General features: G+C 40.0%; 1 protein-coding gene across 4 annotated transcripts in view; it reads left to right on the forward strand.

The window, feature by feature from the left end:
- Nucleotides 1–11,448: 11,448 nt before the first annotated feature.
- Nucleotides 11,449–19,818, forward strand: part of NEIL3 (nei like DNA glycosylase 3) — a 41,237-nt gene continuing 32,867 nt past the window's right edge. For all 4 annotated transcript variants that reach the window (XM_082444099.1, XM_082444100.1, XM_082444102.1 and 1 more), the window contains exon 1: nt 11,449–11,622. In XM_082444099.1, coding sequence (XP_082300225.1) covers nt 11,467–11,622 — 156 coding nt within the window. In that variant the 5' untranslated portion in view covers nt 11,449–11,466. The remainder of the gene's footprint in view (nt 11,623–19,818) is intronic.

The following is a 19,818-nucleotide window of genomic DNA, read 5'->3' on the forward strand; positions in this document are numbered from 1 at the left end:
CAGTGGGAACGTCACGGCAGTGCCAGCTCAGAATGGGCGCTGGTGAACATGCCGCACGTGTGGCTCAACATGCTGCTTGCCTGCCCGGGGGCCACGCTCTCCTTTGTTTCTACTGAAGAAACCCTTGTTTTCAGCTTTCATTGGCAGTGCAGCCAAAAAACGCACAAACAAAAAAACCAAAACTAACCGACCCTACCACTTCTCAGACTCTATTACCGCAAAGGCTGACCGTAGGACATGGCTTCGTCGGTGAGATTAGCTGGAACCTAACCAGGAATTCCTGTGTAGTTTGGCTTTCCTGACATAGGTGCCAGCCTTCCTCTTCATAGCTTTCTTATTCTTCCTGCTTGGAGTACAGAAGGGGGGTCAGAGGTATCTCGCAACCGTGAAGTAACCGTGCGAATGAAGGAACGGAAAGACCAAATAAATCCAGGATGTTGATGATATTACAAGGCTGCTACATCACCTGGCCTGCCTACGTCCAGGCTTACTGTATAAGAACAAGAAACCCCTATTTGGTTAAGCTGCCATAATTGTGTTTCTGTTATATGCAGCTGAACTTTAAAAAGATAAAGTATTAAGAGACTCATTACTCTATCAGAAGCCAAATTCAAACTTCTGCCTGAGTTATACTTGAACATTTTCTACTCTTCTAGAACAATTTCTTTAAAAAATAAGCTTCAAAACTTTCTACGTTATCATGCAAAGAACTCAGTGCAGACTTTCACCCATTTGGCATCATTTTGGTAATCAGAAGTCCTCCAAGCAGTGGTTTTCTCTTTGAAATATCACTCCTTTTTCTAAAATGAAACATTAAGTCCAGGCTATACAGAGGAAGATTGTTGACTGCCCTTCTGTAAAACAATTCGACTTCCTGCACAGTTTGAAAGACATTACAAGGTGAAGTTTGTGCAAAATTATTTTCTTATCTGGTATCTCGGCAAATGTGTTTCTGTAACTGCCTTGGCCTTTTCTCTCTGAGTTGACGTCAGGCTTAACCGTTTTCTCTTGGGGAGTTTTGAATTCCCAAAGTGCAGTGCGAATCCCTTCCGCATTAGCACTGAACCTCAGAAGCAAATTCCCACATGCATGTGCTGGGGAATTAATCAACCCGTTCACAATCAAGCTTTCACATGAATATCTACTGATGTAAACTTCCACATCTAGGACAGACAGCAGTTCCACTCGGCATTTAGAATACAGCTCTGGATGCCCTACTTGAGAGTTAGCAGGGGAATAGAATGCAGTGTTTCTCAGCTCTGCTAACTTAAATTTGAATATTTTGTGAAGGTGAGTATTTATCCCTGAAAGATTATAAAACTTCTACTTGTGTGTGCACAGGCGCACACACACACACACTCGCATTTTCCAGTTGCTTCACGAATGAAAATAGTGGAACAGAAAAAAAACTAGGAGTCAATATATAGCAAGTAAGCAAAAAGCACAGAATTTGAAATATCTAATAGCTTTGGGTCTGATAAACTTTTCAAGTCTTAAGAGATTAATAATGGAAAATAGAGCCTGTTGTGAATTAATCAGTAGTCCAAATTGGGTCCAAGCCAATAATAATTAGATCAGAAATGCCGAAGAATCCTCTTGAGGTTTAACAGATAAACTTTGAGCCTTGTCTGCATAATATGAACAATGTCAAAATATTGTTCTTGTTTTTTTAATGGGTTTCAAGACATCTACAGATTACTTAAGACTAAGTTTTTCTGTTGACTTGGGTAGCTGATTAAAATTATATATGCTAAATTATATATGGTATCACTTTGGCAAGAAGTGATCTTATATTTGTCTGCTGAACTGGGCCCTTCTGCTAGGAATATAAATCTATTTTACTACATTATGCCCATTGTGTTCTCAATAAGACATCAAATACAATAGATTGGACTCAACCATCTCTTGAGATTTTTGTTTGTTCTGTTACATAGGTAGAGAGGGATACACATATAGCTGACAGGTTATCTCCCAGGTAGATAAATGTGATTGAGAAGGCTAGAGCATGCCCAACTGTCTCAAACAAGCTCACTGTATTTATATCTGACCTTTAGTTAATGACGTAAGCTGCTTCTATATGGTCTGTCAAGCTCAGGATTGAGGATTTTTCCTTAAACCGTGCACACCTTTGGTTGCTTCATGCTAGCAAGGTCCATCTGCTGCTGTCATTCCACAGCTATCACAGCTGCCTAACTTCACATCAGGCCCCAGTGCGATCCAGCCAAACTTGGAATGTCCACAAAGTATAGATAGCGTGGCATAATGACAGAATCCAAGCATTTCTGTTTTAAACTTCAGGTCTTTTCTCAGGCTCAGGACAATTTCCTGTGCTCTTTTTCTTCCTTGTAGTGGCTCAGTCTCTGCTTGTCTTGTGTGCTGTCACCTCCCTCTCTGTTTTGCTTCCACTTCTCCAAATGCCTTGCTGTTCCTAAAAGAGCACACAGCCTGCTAAGGTCTTAAGAGTTTTCCAGTAACTCATTACATGAAACTGGCAGTCATTTAAAATAACAACAATGAATCTGCAATTAAGAAGATTGCAAACCTCTTAGAGTCTTGATCCTTGGTCTAAAATGACCAAGTCCCTGCCTAAGTTGCTACCTGAAAGCTACTAAGATTTCTGTTCTCAGCTTTTACTTCTTAAGGAGGGCACCGCACTAAACCCTTCCCCACATTCTGACCCAATCAAGGCAAAAAATAGTTGCCTTTTTTTTGCCTCAAGTGACAATGCCGCATTTTAAAAATATATTTCAAGCGTACAACATGATGATTTTTTCTTTCTTTTTTTATAGTTGGAGTATAGTTGATTTACAATGTTGTGTTAGTTTCAGGTGTACAGCAAAGTGACTCAGTTTCATATATATATATATATATATATATTCTTTTTCAGATTCTTTTCTCTCATAGTTAATACAAAATATTGAGTATAATTTCCTGTGCAATGCCACATTTTTGAAGAAGGATATCCTTGATGTAACTTCTCACTAGAACAAATGTGGTCCCCACCAGAAATCTAATGTTTATAGTAATGGCCTTCTGAGACCTGATTCCTTTTCGTCTTTCAGTTTGCTCAATAAAACTTAGTTTATGTTGACGTAGTTATTTTAATTCTTTTCATTAGTAATCTGACAGGAATTGTGGGGAAACACCCTACAAAAATGGTTGGCAACCAAATGACAGTGCCATAAAGCAAATATACAAAAGCACTAATGTTCTTAATCTTTTCCAAAATTGCCAAATACTACATATTTCAAAATTCTGCTATGAAGCTTTAAAGCTCACTTATCTTATGATGAATTGCAGAACATATTTAACTGACTAAATAAGATATCTCTAGAAAATGCCATAGTACAGTTTTGGTATCCTTCTTTTTCTTCTTAGGTAACTAAATACCTCGGAGTTAGTTGAGATAAGGTCCTTTAGAGGTTAAGTGAAACTTTAAAAGGCAGATAATTTTATCATATAAAAGCTTTTCCAGAAAAAACAAAAACTGCACAAGTCATTTTATGAGCTTAATATCTTGATATTAAAACTATATAAGGACAGTACAAACGAAAAAGAAAAATAGTCCACTTCTAAACACAGATAAGAAAATACTAAATAAAATATTAGCCAAGTAAACATTGTCTGTTAAGAACAATACAGTGTGAATTTGTAGGAATTATCTCAGGAATGGTACAATGGCTTACCGATCAAAACTTTATCAATGTAATTCATCATGACAGTGGACTAAAAAAAAGAAATTTATCACCTCAGTAGATACAGAAAAAGCATTTCATAAAATTTACACTTATTTAATGAGAAAACAAAAGAAACTAAGAAAACTGGGAGCAAATATGATGTCTTTAACTTAATAAAAGTCTTCATTGAAAAGACTCAGCTAGATAGTGTTTATTGAAGAAATTTTGAACTCAACAAAGCAAGGATTTATTTTATCACCACTGCTATTCAGTATAGTACTGAAGGCCCTAACCAACACAATGAGACAAGGAAAATAATTGCAATGATAAGAATTGGAAAGGAAGACATAAAACTGTCATTATTTGTAAATGATAAGATTATGTAGAAAACCCAACAGAATGAACAAATTAGTGTATCTAATAAAAGAGTTAAGTGAAATTGCCAGATACAAGATAAACTTTAAAGATTAATAGCATTTTTCTACACCGCTAGTCTCAAAATATTGGTTCCTCTAAAATTTGATAAATAAAACTTTAAAAAACATATAATTCTTATCTTCAAAAAGCAAACCAACTCATTTTATGAGCCCAGTATGATCCCAGTGTTTATTTATAAACTGCAGTTATGTACTTTACAAACAACATAGTGTAGAGATTGAAAGCAAGGTTGCCTTGGGTTCAAATCTTGGTTCATTTACACCTGTGTGAACTTAGACAAGTTACATAACCACTCTCTGCCTCATTTTTCTTGCCTCTAAAATGAGAAGAAAAAAATTACCACTTAGGATATTGTGAGGATTAAGTGAATTAATACTTGGAAAGCATTTGAATAGCACAAAGTTGGTGTCTCATAAAAATTAGCTATTATAATAATAATAATTATTATTATAGAACTAATGTATTAATACATTGGGTACTATTTGCCTAAAAATTAAAATGTTAAAAGAAAATAAAATAAAAAATAAGTATTTATAGAAGCGCTAATATTTTCTTCTCTTCCTCAGTTGGGTATACTTTACACTGGAGTCCAGCACCTTACATAGTAAAAACCAACTAAAAATATAAGAGAAGATAATATGCCACTCAAAATATCAACCCAAACTATGAAATCCTAGGAATTAGACCAACGAAGAAAGCACGACATCTTCACAGAGACATTTATAAGATTTCTAAAGTTAATCAAATGAGACCTTAATAAAAGAAGGCATGTTAACATTGTAAAGCTATTAACGGTTTCCCAAGTTTATCTATAAACTAAATGTATATATATAATCAGTATCTCAGAATTTGCAAGAGAACATGAAACTGATTTTAAATATAATAAAGTTTACACATTCATACAAAGCTAATATAATTTTGAGAAGGAAGACTAAAAGTGGAAACTCATGAAATATTAAGACACATTATACTATCACAGGACTAAAAATAGTGTTGAATTGGTACCCGAACAGATAGATCAATGACACAGAATAGAAAGACCAAACAGACTTATGTACAAAGGATAACTGCATGTAACAATGATGGCATCATAGATAAAGGGCCTAAATGTAAACATAAATGTTTTAGTCAAATTTTTCGAGGGTAAGCTGCATGACGAACCATCCCCAGGTCTCAGGGGCTTCCAACAATAGTCATTTTATTTCTCCCACACAAGTTTATGATCAGATAAAAGAACTTGCATTCAATCAGCCAAAGGTAGTCCAGTGGCCGGTCCTGACAATGGTGTGGTGAAGTCTATTCCTTTATAGGGACACGTGGTAGGAACGGGTTAATAATAGTGATATGAAGAAGTGAGTGGGTAATTAGGAATAATAATCTATCATAATAAAACTATAAACAAAGTTAGTAGAAAAATGTAGGAAGGTATTTTTATGACATTAAAATACCTTGGGCTAGAGGGGGGAAGCACAAATCATAATGTAAAATACTGATAAATTCGAATAAATCAAAAGTAAAACTCTCAAGTTTTAGATAAAGTTAGCTGATGTGTGATGGACTGGGAAAGGAGGTTAGTGTCATACAGACATTATTTCCTGGACTATAAAAAGAACTCGCACATACAAAAAAAAAAAAAACTATAGGCTTCAAGAGAGTAGAATTTTGTTTTCTGCCTCAATCACTGTTGTATCTTCAGTGCTCAGATAAGTGCCTGGCAATATTGACACCTGCTTACTGTTTATTCTGCATCAAGATTCACTTCCCATCTGTCCTGTTCTCCGAGACAGATACATTAATTTCCTATTGCTGCTCTAAGTAGTTCATGTTTAGCAGCTTTAAATAACACAGATTTACTCTCTAACTTTTCTGAAGGGCAAAAGTCCAACATCAGTCCTACTGGCCTGGAGTCAAGGAGTCAGCAGGGCTGCTCCTTTCGGAGGTCGCCTGCGTCCCTAGGCTCCTTGTTCCCTCCTCCATCTTCGGAAGTGTCATCCATCTCCTTCACTGACTGGGTCTGTCCTCGCATTACCTTTTCTGTCTTTGACCCTCGTGCCCTGTCTTATCAGACCCTTGTGATTACACTGGGTGCACTCAGATAATTCAGGATCATCTCCTCATTTCACAATCCTTAATCACATCTGTCAAATCCCTTTTGCCATTTAAGGAAACGTGTTCACAGATTCCACGGATTAGGTCATGAACACGTTAGGGTTGGGGGGAGCCTTATTCAGCCTACCGCACCAGGCTTTCTCAGCCTTGGCACTGGTAACACTTTCCCGACCGGGTAATTAACGATCTGCTGTGGCGGCTTGTCCTGCACTTTGTTAGATATTTAGTGGCATCCCTGCCCTCGACCCATGAGATGCTGGTAGTACCTCTCCCCCTAGTCGTGACCAGATGTCACCGGTTGAGACCCACTGCTTCACACCATTCTGGGGATCATTTAATAAAGCAAAGCTAAGCATGTCCATCTCCTGCATAGAATTCTCTATTTGTTCCCCTATTACTTTCAACAGAGTACCCATACTTCTTAGCACACCATTCAGGTTTTCCATCGTCTGGCTTTGCTGACTTTTCTTGGCCCCATCTGCCCTCACTCCCTATCCTCTTGTCCTCCAGATATTCTTGTGGATCCCCCAAGTATGAGGTTCTCTCACACCTCCTGGCGTTGTAAAATCTGTTTCCCCCTATCTGCCTAAAAATCCCCTTCTCCTATCCTTTATGCAACAAACTTTTATTTACGTCTCCTCAAAATTTAGCTGAGATGTCGGAAAACCGAGGTCTCCTCCCTGTGTCTGCCGGCAGCACCCTGAGGTTACCTGTCGGCACGCTGGTGTTTATTTCCTCTTCTCGCTGCACTACTTGGTGGGCTGTTTAGATCTCTGACTTATATCTGTATCCATGGATCTAGCACTCTTCCTGCAACAAATTAGGTGCCCAAGAATTGCATTGCTTTTTGAATGAATGAATAAATGGCTGATTTCATGCCTCAACTTGAATACGCCCTCCAGTGCCTGAGACCGACGAAGAATATTGCTCCAAGATATTGACAAAAAATAACCTGCTTTTCTATTTCAAAATAGAAAATGAATTAATTCTCCTATTCTCTCTCATGGAGAGAACCCCTCACAAAGAGATTATCTGGGCTCTTTTATGAGTGTTTAACAACTAGTTATTATTTTCCCCCAAATTAAGTTCATGCTCAGAAACTACCTTTGCTTACTAAATATGCTTAAATTAAGAAATAAATTAGAAAAATCCCTTCCATGGAGAATCTGGCAAAATCAAAGCACCCAATCCTAGATTTCGCATCACTGTGAAAAGGCTAGGTATGTCAGGGCGGTTTCGTGAGTTACCCAGAAGCCCATGGTTGATTCTGCAATTTAGATTTTGACTTTGCAAGCAGAAAACTGTCACCTGGCACTTCCAGCCTTCACAATGGAACAAAATCCACTGCTTTGCAAAGTCCCAGCATTTGGTATATGCTTCAAACAATGAAAGTGTCAAAAATGGTTTCTGCTGCTGTGCATTTTATTCTTCTTGTAATCTAACGTTAAAAGTTTCTCTTAATGGGTATAAACTGGAGACTCTTTAGTAAATACCACTGAAAACACCTGCACGTAATATTCACTAACGACTGTTTCCTCTATTCAGAGCTAAAATTAAGAGGGTGTTCAGAGAGGATGGATGTTATCTCTCTACCTGTTAAATATATTCAGGTAATTTATGTAAAACACAGAAATTAATGAAATATCCCCCATGCTACATTTTTATCATTCCAACTCCAACTAAAAATCTGCACACAGACCTTGTAAGGAGAAGGGTAAAAACAAAGTTTCATTATCCAGAATATGTTAAAACTTAATATGCTAAAGGAAGGTTTTGAGATTGCCTTTAATTCCCATATAAGGCTGACTAAAAGGTGCTTTTCCTCTAAACCACCATTTCATAAGTTGTTCCTAAAAATATTTGATTGAGGGCTAGTGTCATGTAAGTGATGTTGGTGAAAACATTTGGCTAAGACCTTGGCTTGCCTGGTTGAATCCCAACTCTGTGACCTTGAGCATGTTACCTAACCTCTCCGTGCCCCTCTCCGTTCCTTCCTTTGTAAAGTGTACCTGGAAGTTTTCTTAGAGGATGTGCATTCAATTAGGACTTAAAAATTGGGAGAATTTCAATAAACTGGGATGAAGACAAGGTTACAAAAAGGTGAGAATAACAGCATGAGCCAAGAAACAGAAAGTACAGAGCATGTTCTGGGCAGAGCAAATAGAATTTATCTTAATTCCTTGAATTTGTGGTGTGTGTTTTCAAAGTGCTTTCACATATGTTATGCTACTTGGGAATTAAAAACAAAAAAATCATGTGGAGGTTTATAGGAAAGGTATATTTTATTTTACATAAGAAAAAAGTGTGTTTTAGAGAAAATGAATGACTTTCATAAAGTCATCAAGTAATAAATAATGCTTAGGAAGAAATCGAGTCTATACGAGGGAAGGTTTGCTTGCAATGGTGGGATGACTGTCTATAAACACTGCAGATGCAGAGTGCATGCGATTTCGCTCTTAATTGCACGTAAGGAAGGATAAAAAAGAGAAGTATCCAAAGACTCAGAGTCTCGTCACAGATAAACAAAATCTGGCTTGGCCTTGCAGGGGCACATCAGTGACGTCTCTCAGTGTCTTCAGTGTTACTCCCCAGCTCTTACTCAGCTCTCTGGAGAATGGTAAACCTAATTCAAGTTCAAGATTTTATTTGATCCAAATGTGCCCCAGTACACAACAGCTAGAGAATAAGTTCACGATGAATCAGTCAGATGAATGAAGATTGTGATGGCGTTAAAATATGTTCACAAGTTATTTGATACTCCTCCCTTCCAGGGATAAAGCTTAATTCCCCTCCTTTACCCGTTGTGGGCTGTACTGAATAACTGGATTCTAAGGAACTGAAGGAGTGAAGGTGTGAGCGCGCCACTTCAGAGACAAGGTAGTAAAGGCCATTACAGTACAGCTTCCTCCTTGCCTTCCCGCTTGTATCACACACGGTGGGGATGGCGCCTGCCATGTCAGGAAAACAGCCAAGCCACCCTATGGAGAGACCCATAGAATGAGAAACCAAAGCCTTCTGCCAAGGGCTATGCAAGAGAGCCATCTCAGAAGTGGATCTTCCGGCTACAATCAAACCTTTAGATGACTGCAGCCCTGGCCAATGTCTTGGCTGCAACTGCTTGACAAGCACTGAGCCAGCACCACTGAGCCAGACCCCTGCCCAATTTTTGACCTGCAGAAACTTTGAAATAACAAATGGGATAATTTGTTAGGTAGCAAAAACTAATGAATAAAAAGGTAAACGTGAATAAGGTGTATGAGGATTGTCTTCCATCAAAGTGCAGAGATTATGACTGAATCTGGGTTGTAGGGAATAGGATTCTTCCTTGATTAGTTAGTAACTTGACCTAGAAGAGTAAACAACAACTAAACAAGAAGGGCTTCCCTGGTGGCGCAGTGGTTAAGAATCTGCCTGCCCATACAGACGACACGGGTTCGAGCCCTGGTCTGGGAAGATCCCACATGCCTCAGAGCAACTAAGCCCGTGGGCCACAACTACTGAGGCTGCGCTCTAGAGCCCACGAGCCACAAATGCTGAAGCCCATGTGCCTAGAGTCCCTGCTCTGCAACAAGAAAGCCACCGCAATGAGAAACCCGCACACCTCACTGCAACTAGAGAAAGCCCGCAATGCAGCAATGAAGACCCAACGCAACCAAAAATAAATAAAATAAATTTATTAAAAAAACAAAAAACAATTAAGCAAGGAAGTACAAAGAATTCTGAACCTGATCCATCTAACTTTTGACCACTGATCTCTCCCTACAGAAAGACTTATTAGTTTTCAAATTTTTGAATTCAAGTCTTTAGTAATATACTTTTTTTTTTAATATTAATTAATTAATTTCTTTTTTGGCTGTGTTGGGTCTTCGTTTCTGTGCGAGGGCTCTCTCCAGTTGCGGCAAGCGGGGGCCACCCTTCATCGCTGTGCGCAGGCCTCTCACTGTCGCGGCCTCTCTTGCTGCGGAGCACAGGCTCCAGACGCGCAGGCTCAGTAGTTGTGGCTCACGGGCCTAGTTGCTCTGCGGCATGTGGGATCTTCCCAGACCAGGGCTCGAACCCGTGTCCCCTGCATTAGCAGGCAGACTCCCAACCACTGCGCCACCAGGGAAGCCCAGGCAGGGGCCACTCTTCATCGCGGTGGGCGGGCCTCTCACTATCGCGGCCTCTTGTTGCGGAGCACAGGCTCCAGACGCGCAGGCTCAGTAGTTGTGGCTCACGGGCCTAGTTGCTCCGCAGCATGTGGGATCTTCCCAGTCCAGGGCTCGAACCCGTATCCCCTGCATTGGCAGGCAGATTCTCAACCACTGCACAACCAGGGAAGCCCAGTAATATATTCTAATTCAAGTCTCTACTACATATATTTTTCTGGTTAAGGACAGCAGTGGTTTGGTTATTAAATCACTTATAAATTGACACTGTTTTAATGTGCTGTTTTAATTTTCAAAAATGATTAGATTTTTTCATTTTCTAAAAAATTGTATGGAGTCCTTATCTTTATGTATTTACATGCACACATCCTTGTGTAAATTTGAAAAGCTATGCATTGCCCTCAAATTTATATAGAGCCCTGACTGTTACAAAGCAATTTCAAATAGCGTTCATCCCAAAATAGAACGGTTGCATGAATTTGGGTAGGGTCTCGCTTAGTTCAGCTATCAAAAAATGAAGAGGATTTTAATATACACACTAAAATATATCTGGCATATGAGGCCACGTTTCCTAAGACATGCTAAACCTGTAAGAGAAAAAGCAAAAGCTGCTTGCTCTAAAACCCTCCTCCGACTCCCTCTGCGCCCACCCACGTCCAAAGAGGGCAAGCAAAGGCCTGCCAGGCAACCTCGGATTTTAGGACAGAATGAGAGGATAAGGTCCAAAATGGTGTACGGAGCAGCTCAAAGACAAAGGCAAAACCTCAAAGCAAAGAACAAGTTGGAGCTTCTGAGGTTCCAATTGCCTCCGCTTTCACGATTCGGCCCCGGTGGGTGGTAGGCGGGCTGCGCCAGATCTCACGTTTCGCTGCCTGTAATCCCGCGTCCGGGCCCGGGGCGCTGAGCCACTGCGCCTGCGCCCGCGCCCCGGAGCCCGGCCCGCGGACGGGGGCGGGGCTTCCGGGGCGGGGCCGGACGCGCGCGAGATTTGAATCTTCTCGGGGCCGAGTTACGCGCCCGCGCAGGGGTGAGGTTGCGCGACAGTGTTCTCAGCAGGGCCGTGCAGCCTAGTGGGGCACAGGGCGGCCTGGGAGATGGTGGAAGGACCGGGCTGTACTCTCAATGGAGAGAAGATTCGGGCGCGAGTGCGCCCGGGCCAGGCGGTGACGGACATGCGGGGCCGAGCGCTGCAGAGCCCGGGGGGGCCCGGCTCGCCGCCCTCGGCCTCTGGGGCTGCGGGCTCCTCACAGGTGAGACGCTCCTATATCTTGCGAGGGGACCAGCTGTGCGAAGTGGATTAAAAACCCCATCGGGTTTCCAGGGTCCAAAGTGTCATCTCTTTGCTCTGGTCCAGGCTCCCTGGGGCCCCGCGTTCCCGAAAGCTGACCTTGACTTCACCGGAGGGAGAAGGCCGTGCTATTGCGCCTGCGCAGTTGAGAGCTGCTGGGCCGCTGGGCTAAGGGTGCGGTGGAGACGCCCGGGCGGGGAGTGACGGATGGTGTTTTATTCCAGGTCACGTCACTTCTTTACAGCCCAGCGAAAGGTGGTTCCTTCTGTCTAGAGCTGCATTTTCTGCTGTTAATGTTCTCAGATCTCCGCGCCCCCTGACGTGTTTTTTTCTTCACATTTTTAAGACAATGAGCTTTGTAGGATACAATTCTAGCTTCTCGCTTGCCTAATATTCTGCAATTGAAAATGTATCATAACTAATATATAATTCTGAAATTTCACATAGAAGATTTAGCACCAACCTTCCCCTCAAATTAATATTGCCGACTAATGAAGGGGCAGTGAAACCCATTCTGGTTCCCTTAAGTGAATTTATTGCTTTTTAAAGGAAATTGTAGCACAGCTTCTTGCCACTCAGGCATGCATTCCAGATGGTGGGGTAGTCATTTGGTAAGAATTTAGAACTTAGAACTAAATGAGAATTTAGAATTTAGAACTAAAAATATTCTGGTTAAGCCATCGTGCCTTAAAAGCCCTTTAGATGTACGGATGGTTGTATTTCATGGATGCGTGCACGCTGCGCTGTACTTCAGTTTCTCCTGCAAAGCTTCACCATAGCCTTTGGTCCTGGAAGAAAAAGTTGCCTGCTATGAAATCAGCATATGCTTACAACTTGAAAGAAATGAGGTTCTGAGTCTGAGAAAATACATTTTCAAACTTGGAAAAAGAGTAAGTTTTGCATCTCCTTGCAGTTGCCCTTGTATTTAATTTATTTTTGACTTTATATGTCAGTTAGTACTCTGCACCTGTTCTTTTATTGTAGCGTTTCTCTCAAAATCATTTCAGGGTGCCACAGAGATGGCTCTTGAGTGGCCTCTTAGGAATATTAACGTTTAGAAAAATCACTCATTCAACAAAATTTTGAATACTCAAGGAACCTGGGGAACAGAAACTAACACTTCATCTTATGGAGTCTATTCTTTAGTTGGGAAGATACACAGACATTAAGTAAGAACAGAAAGAAATATAAATTGATAACTTCTCTAAAGAAGAGATACACGGTTCCATAAGAACTTACAGGAAGTTCAGGGAAAGCTTTGCTGAGAAAGTAACAATTAAGCTGAGGTATGAAGGATGAGGAGATATGCAGACCTGAACTGAAGGTTGGCGGGCGGAACGCTTCAGGCAGAAGAATAGCAAAGGAAGAGAGCTGCGAATGTATGAGGGGTCGAAAGAAACCTGGTGTGGCTGGAAAAGGGAGGATGAGATAGAAGGAAGGTGGTTTGAAATAAGACAGGATAGGGATGGGTGGGTCGGAGTCAGACGCTGCGGATCTTTGTAGACCTGGGTAGGGACTCTATTCATTTTAGGAGTAATGGGGGTCTTTGAAGGGTGATAAGATCCACTGACACTTTGAAAAGGTCACTCTACCTTGCAAAGGTAAAATAAAAAGAGTGGAGGAAAGGCAGGGTAGACGCAGCTCCCTCGGTTACACGAGGACTGTAGGAATCCAGGGAGGCGCGCCTGGACCTTGGAGGAGGGTGCTGGTGGCGGAGATGAAGAGAAGGGAACAGAGTCGCTATTTCGGAAGTAAAGGCAGCAGGGCTTGGTAACTGTGGCATGAATATGTTACAGATATCATCATTGACATCATTCAACAATAATACATTTTGTATTAGGTCCTAAGCTTGCTCCCGAGGATACAAAGATGAGTTAGATAAACTTCCTTCTGTGAGAATCCCACTTAGTGTTTTAACTGGACATCACCTCATTGGTATTTAGGCCCAAACAGCATGCACATTCCCTTTGGTTTGTGATTGTCCTTAGTAGCAAGGCGTAAAGTGCTTTTGAAGAACTGTTCCATTTCATTTCATCACTATAGATAATAACCCCATGATAAAGGATTAACCTGATTCTACAGATGAGGAATGTGAAGCTCAGAGTGAGTTTAAATAATTAAGTTAATAATTTAAATAATCAAGATCACGTGACTAGGAGGGGGTGAACCAGGGTTTGGCCTCCCTGCTTTCAGACTCCAAAGCCTACACTCCTAACCATAGATCCCCTCAGTTATAAACGGTGCAGTAGGAAAATGGCTAATTCACTGTCAGGAACACCATATTGCTCAGCATATAGTGGTGATTACTGATTAACCAGAGAAGTGAGACCGTAGGTTTTTGGCTGTGTCTGCCACCATTTTTAGTTTTGTTCAGTTTGGTTGATTCTCTTACCTAATTTGATAATCCTAATGGCTTCCATTCCCCTGTTCACAGTGCAGCCTGGTAATATAATACAAACGCTTAGTCAATGGTTGGGCAATTATTAATATCACTTGGAAGCATTACTAAATGAGCTCTATACCCCTTAAATAAAAAGCCTTGAACATAAAGCTGTTATGCTTAATACCTTGACGTAAAGAGGTATTAAAAGTTAGAAGATGTCTTTATGATTGGGATCAGGAATCTGGTTCTGTGGGAACTGGCTTTGAAAATCAATGTGGAATGAATAATCCCTTTGTGAAAATCAATGTGGAATGAATAATCCCTTTGTGGTTATTGGGAATATTCTAAATATTTTGCCATGGCTTCACTTTCTGGGCCTTTGATCTAAAAAAATAATATCTTTATCAACATGAAGGGTTCTTTGCATTTTAGAGGGTTGTTAGATCCATAGTAAATTGCATCAAAACATGGTAGCTTGTCACAGGTCTCTGGCATGATCATTACTGTAACAGGTAATGATCCCGTGTTTTCTAGGCCTTTATGCCAGAGTTAAAGCTATTTAAAGGTGTCTGCTACTGGCTTGAAGTCATTAGTTTTCACAAGGCAGCAGTTGAAAAATAACTGCATACAATCTTCTTTATATTGCAGTAAACAGGAAAAAATACAAAAGAGAGTTAAAGAAATATTGGCTATTTAAAATAAATGATTTAAACTCCAGATAATCATTGTACCAAAAAAAACACCTCTGTAGCTACCGCCGTAATGAACCAGTTACTGTGGCATATAGCCTTCCTCTTTGCTGCAGTTTGAAGTTCATAGAGAACACGTTTTAAGGCATGTCTCCCTGTGACAAGTGATCCTCATTTTGAAGAAGAAAGGCTCGCCATAGAAGGTCCCGGCATTTGCTAGTCCTGCATGCACTATATTATTTCTCTGAGTTTTGATCCACTGTCTTGTCAGCATAAAATTATGCAACTCTGTAAGTACACTGCATAAAACTCTGTTGGAGCTTTGGAACCTTATGGTACGAAACAACATTGGAATATAAATGAACATGTCTGGTTAATGAGCTGTGAAGAGTCAATCCTCTGATGTTAATTGTTGGGTGTATACAATATTTTAGTGAAATTGGTGTGTAATCTGCATGAGTTTTCAATCTCCTTTCACAAAACAGGATATGAAACAGTTTATTTATAAGTATTCCTTTCATGTGAAACGCGATCCTCTGGCTACTCCATCACTCCTTAGGCATTGATACATGTAGCGAGCTCTTCCTCATCTTGATCTGCCCTTCACGGGCCTTGAACAGAGTAGGCGTTTAGTAAACATTTGGATGGAGAAGAGCGAAGTTTTGAATAGTGCAAAGTAGTTTTGATGAAGGATTTAAAAATCGATTCAGTTCAGAATCTTTCTTTATGAGTATGTATTTTGTTATGTATGTTAAATGGAAATTCCTATGACAAGAAAATCGTGAAGCCACATAGTAAAGGTTTTCCTCCCTCCTTTCTCTTCTTCATAGTGGGGGGAAAGAATCATAGCTCATTTTTATTGCCATTATGTAAAGGAAGGAGCTAATCCACAGAGATTCGTTTTCCAGCTAAATGAAGCTTACTTGTTTAAATCCAAAAAGGGGTTTTAAAATTGCATTATAGTACTTGCTTACCTTCTTCAGTGGATACTGATAATGGTTTCACCTTAATGACTCAGGATCATTATTATCAGCACTCAGCATTATATGGAGTCATGGAACAAGGGTCAACAGAGAACAGATAACAGTCTTACGGATGAGGAAACTCAGGGAGATGACTTTCCATGGCCATTGGAGCTTTCACCAAACAACAAAGTATTGGGGGTGATGTAGAGAAAAGAACATATGACTATCTTGATTTTGAATTCCAGCTCCTTTGTTACTTCCTCAGCTGGAGGTGCTTATACTTACATCTTTGCTTATTTGGTAAGGATTAGATTAGAGGACATATAAAACTCTGAGCTTAGTGCCTAGCAGTGTAAAGTAAACGTCCTGGTAATTGTTTGTTCCTTTTTCTCCCACATCAGGGCTGTCTCACCAGACCCATTTATCAGAGGCATGACCTATTCCCTTATGAAGGGGTGTAATCTTTTGGTGCCCTCATATTGTGTATAAAAGCATTTAGCCTCTGAGTAAGCGCTTATAACCTCTGCTCTTACAAAATTGTAGAATATATTTTGATGAAAGGGCCTAAAGACCTCTGTTTGGGGGCTTAGAGACCATTTTAAAATTAGGTTCTTTGATGGTTTAAATTGGTAGAGAAGTGACTTCTGATTACTGAAAGTGTTGTCGTATTAGGAAAGTAAAGCATGTGGGAGACAAAAAGGAGGACAGACTATGAATGTAAATATGGTATTATTTTCTTCCTCTCTGGGGAAAATATGTAACTGCAATAGAGCTGAAACATTTATCTATGGAAAAGCCTTATTCTGTTCTGAAAAGTTCATCTTCCTTGTTCACCCATGGATAGGCAGGATAAATGGTAATCAGCACAATAAATCATGTGCTGTCTCTGAAGATATATGTTGTTTTGACGATTTCATATTAAGCCACTTGAAAATGGGAAGGTGAACCCTTCTCAGTCATACTTAAAATTGTGGCAAAGGAGATTTTCCTCTCTATTTCAGGAAAAAAAAAAAAAAAGGATGAAATGTTCAAATAATACTGTAATAGGATTATAAGGGCCAAAATGAGAAAGTCAAGTATATATTGGGCCATTGTGTATAGTTACAGCAAAAATAAGGCTTGTGGAAATTAATTTTTGAATTTGGACAGCTGAAGCTTATACAAAGAGGTGATAACCCCAGATTCCACAGTAGGACAAGTGAATATCTTGTAAATCTATGGTTTATTGCAAAAGCCTTACCCAGTTTGTACACAGGCGCTCTCAAAATAAATGGAACAAACCATCACTGGTACACCAGAATTTCCCCTAAATGGAGTTTTTAAAAAACAGTAAAAATACATGCCGGTGCTTGAGATGGGCGATTATAAGTTGAAATTTTTATTTTGCCCTGAGTATATTATCTGAAGCTGATTATTTTAGAAATGATAGTGTACTGGGAATCAGGTGATTTGGTCAAGTGCTCACATGATAGACAACTGGATAAAAAGATCTTTTTGTATCACCTCTCTCAAAACCCAAATAAGGTATTGGAATAGATGTTTTCAAAGCAGCCATTTAAATGCTAAGTAAACATCTTAAATAAAAACCAGGACAGGCTGGGACTGGTTGCTGAAAATACATTAATCTTTTCCTAAACCTTCCCATAAAGTTCTTTTTACTTTATGGGAAGCTCTGGTAAATATAGTATTTTACATCCATCTAGCTTTTGGTAGTCATGAGAATTTGGTCCTCCTACATTTAAGCCTCACTCCATTGAAGATAATTAGAAAATAAGAGACTAGGGTGTTAATAATTTTCAAAGGAGATAAAACAGGTGGTAGAGTAGAAGTTTTTGCCAAGAAACCTTGGGAAAGGTAAAGCAAGATGAGGGTGATGGGTGGGGAAGACAGCAACCCTGTATTTTAAAGCCACACTCATTTTTAAGAGGGAAAGAAGGAGGAATCTGATTAATCCCACAGATGTTTCCTGAATTCCAGGCATCGTGTGAGGCTCCCAGGGATATTAAACACCAGAGCTACTTTTCCCCAGGAGCTTATGGACAAATAAGAGAGAAACACAAGACAGATCATCATTCAGTTTGTTCAGTCCCATCATAGTGGTTGGTGAAAGCACTGTCCTGGGTTTGGCAGGTTGAAAACCTCAAGATGATTCCTCTTTCCAGTGGGGAAATTCCAGAACCAGAGAGAGGGACACACAGTACATGTGAGCAAGGAAGAGGTTATACTAACATGTCATTTTAAACCCAAGCACCTCATCAAGTATTAAAAAACGAATTCTGGGAATTCCCTGGTGGGCCAGTGGATTGGCACTAGAGTTCATCCAAGAAAGAGAAGAGAAATCGGAGGCAAATGTTCTGAGGACATGGTGGCACGTGTCTGTAGTTCCTGATGCTAGACTCTCCCACAGGTTTTTGTTTGTTTTTTTTGTTTGTTTTTTGTTTTTTGGTTCGTGCAGAACTGCAAGGCTGTCACTGTTAATTACTCCTGTGCATTCGTTCATTGGTCTCTCTAAGTCTGTGATTGATTCCACAGTTATTATTTTGCAAAGGAGAGATGTAAAGCCAGTTCTCTGAACTTCAGGCAGTTGGGAAAGTTTGGCATTGGCTGTAGCCATTACAACTGTGAATGGATTTAGTGGAAGAATAGTGTCTGTTCATGCCTTCATCTGCTTGGGCTGCTATAACAAAATACCACAGACTGGGTGGCTTAGACAACAGAAGTTAATTTCCTTACAGTTCTGGAGGCTAGAAGTTTAAGACCAGGGTTCCAGCCAGTTGTTTCTGGTGAAACTCTCTTCCTAGTTTGCTGATACCACTTTCTTTTCACATGGCCTTTCCTCTGGGTATACAGGAGGAAGAGAGTGTGTTCTCTGGTGTCTCTTCTTATAAAGATACTAATCCTATTGGATCAGGGTCCCACCCTTATGACCCGATTAAACCTTAATTACCTCTTAAAGGCCCTGTTTTCAAATACAGTCACAATGGGGGTAAGAATTTCAACGTAAAGAGTGTTGGAGGGGACACAATTTAGTCCCTAGCAATTTGCAATCTTTTTTTCTTCTTTTTAACATCTCTTATTCCTTTATCCCTTTGAGCTAAATACTACAGTTGTGTCTTTTTTTTTTTTTTAAACAAGGACCAATTTAGTCAAAGAATAGAATGAACATATCATCTTAAATATGTAGGATGACAGATGTCTGTAAACCAAAAGTCTGAGAATCACTGAATGGTAACATCCTAACATAAGTGGAAGGAAAGTTGTGATTTGCTCACAGACAGTATCTAAAACTGTTTTATAGTTTTATGATACCAGTATCCATACTGCCCAGCTTAAGAAAAAGAGCATTATCTATGTCATCATTTTCTATGTCATTATGTCATTGTTACTTGGAAGTCTAGTCAATTGATTTCTTTTAAAAAAAAAATGATAGGTTGGCAGGGCTTCTCAAGGGATATCTAAACTCAACCCATTCCTTTCCTTCACCCACAGAAGAACTGAGATTTTATGTTTATAATTTCCTTGATCTTCTTGATAATGTTCAGTTCATATGTTGTAATTCTAACAATATGTTGTTTGGTTTTGCATGCTGATAGGGAGAAGGAATAGTGGGTTTCTTTTTCCTTTATTCTGAACACTGCAGTTGGGGAGGGAGAGGGGCGCAGACCTCAGATCAGATTCTCCTCCTCAGGGGGACCCCAGGCTTTATCTCTGACCCCCCGTATCCCACAAGACCATGACATTGAAGCTCTCATCCTTACATCTGGTAAAATGCCTTTCTGATAAAAGCTGCCTTCTTACCTTTCGGGTTCTCTCTCACTTTTACTGGGCTTGTGACCTCTTATTCTTCCTTACTGGCTTACAAGTCAAAATGTCTTGTTTTCATATTTTATCCACCATTTTTAGCTGTTTCTATCTGAATGCTCTTCCGAGGACCTTGGCTGCACGTTGGAAATGAAAGACTCTGTGCCCTAGTTTTTAGCTTTAAAACATTCACATCATTTTTCTGTGCTTTTCATATGCACAGAGCGATATGGTCCTGGAAGAAAATTCGTTTTGATTGTGTGCCAGTGACTTTTTTTCCACTTAATTTTTATTTGGCCTCTCTCTTTTCAAATGACTGC

The sequence above is a fragment of the Balaenoptera physalus genome (genome assembly GCF_965194825.1).
Source record: "Balaenoptera physalus genome assembly, chromosome: 21".
Taxonomy (NCBI): Eukaryota; Metazoa; Chordata; class Mammalia; order Artiodactyla; family Balaenopteridae; genus Balaenoptera; species Balaenoptera physalus.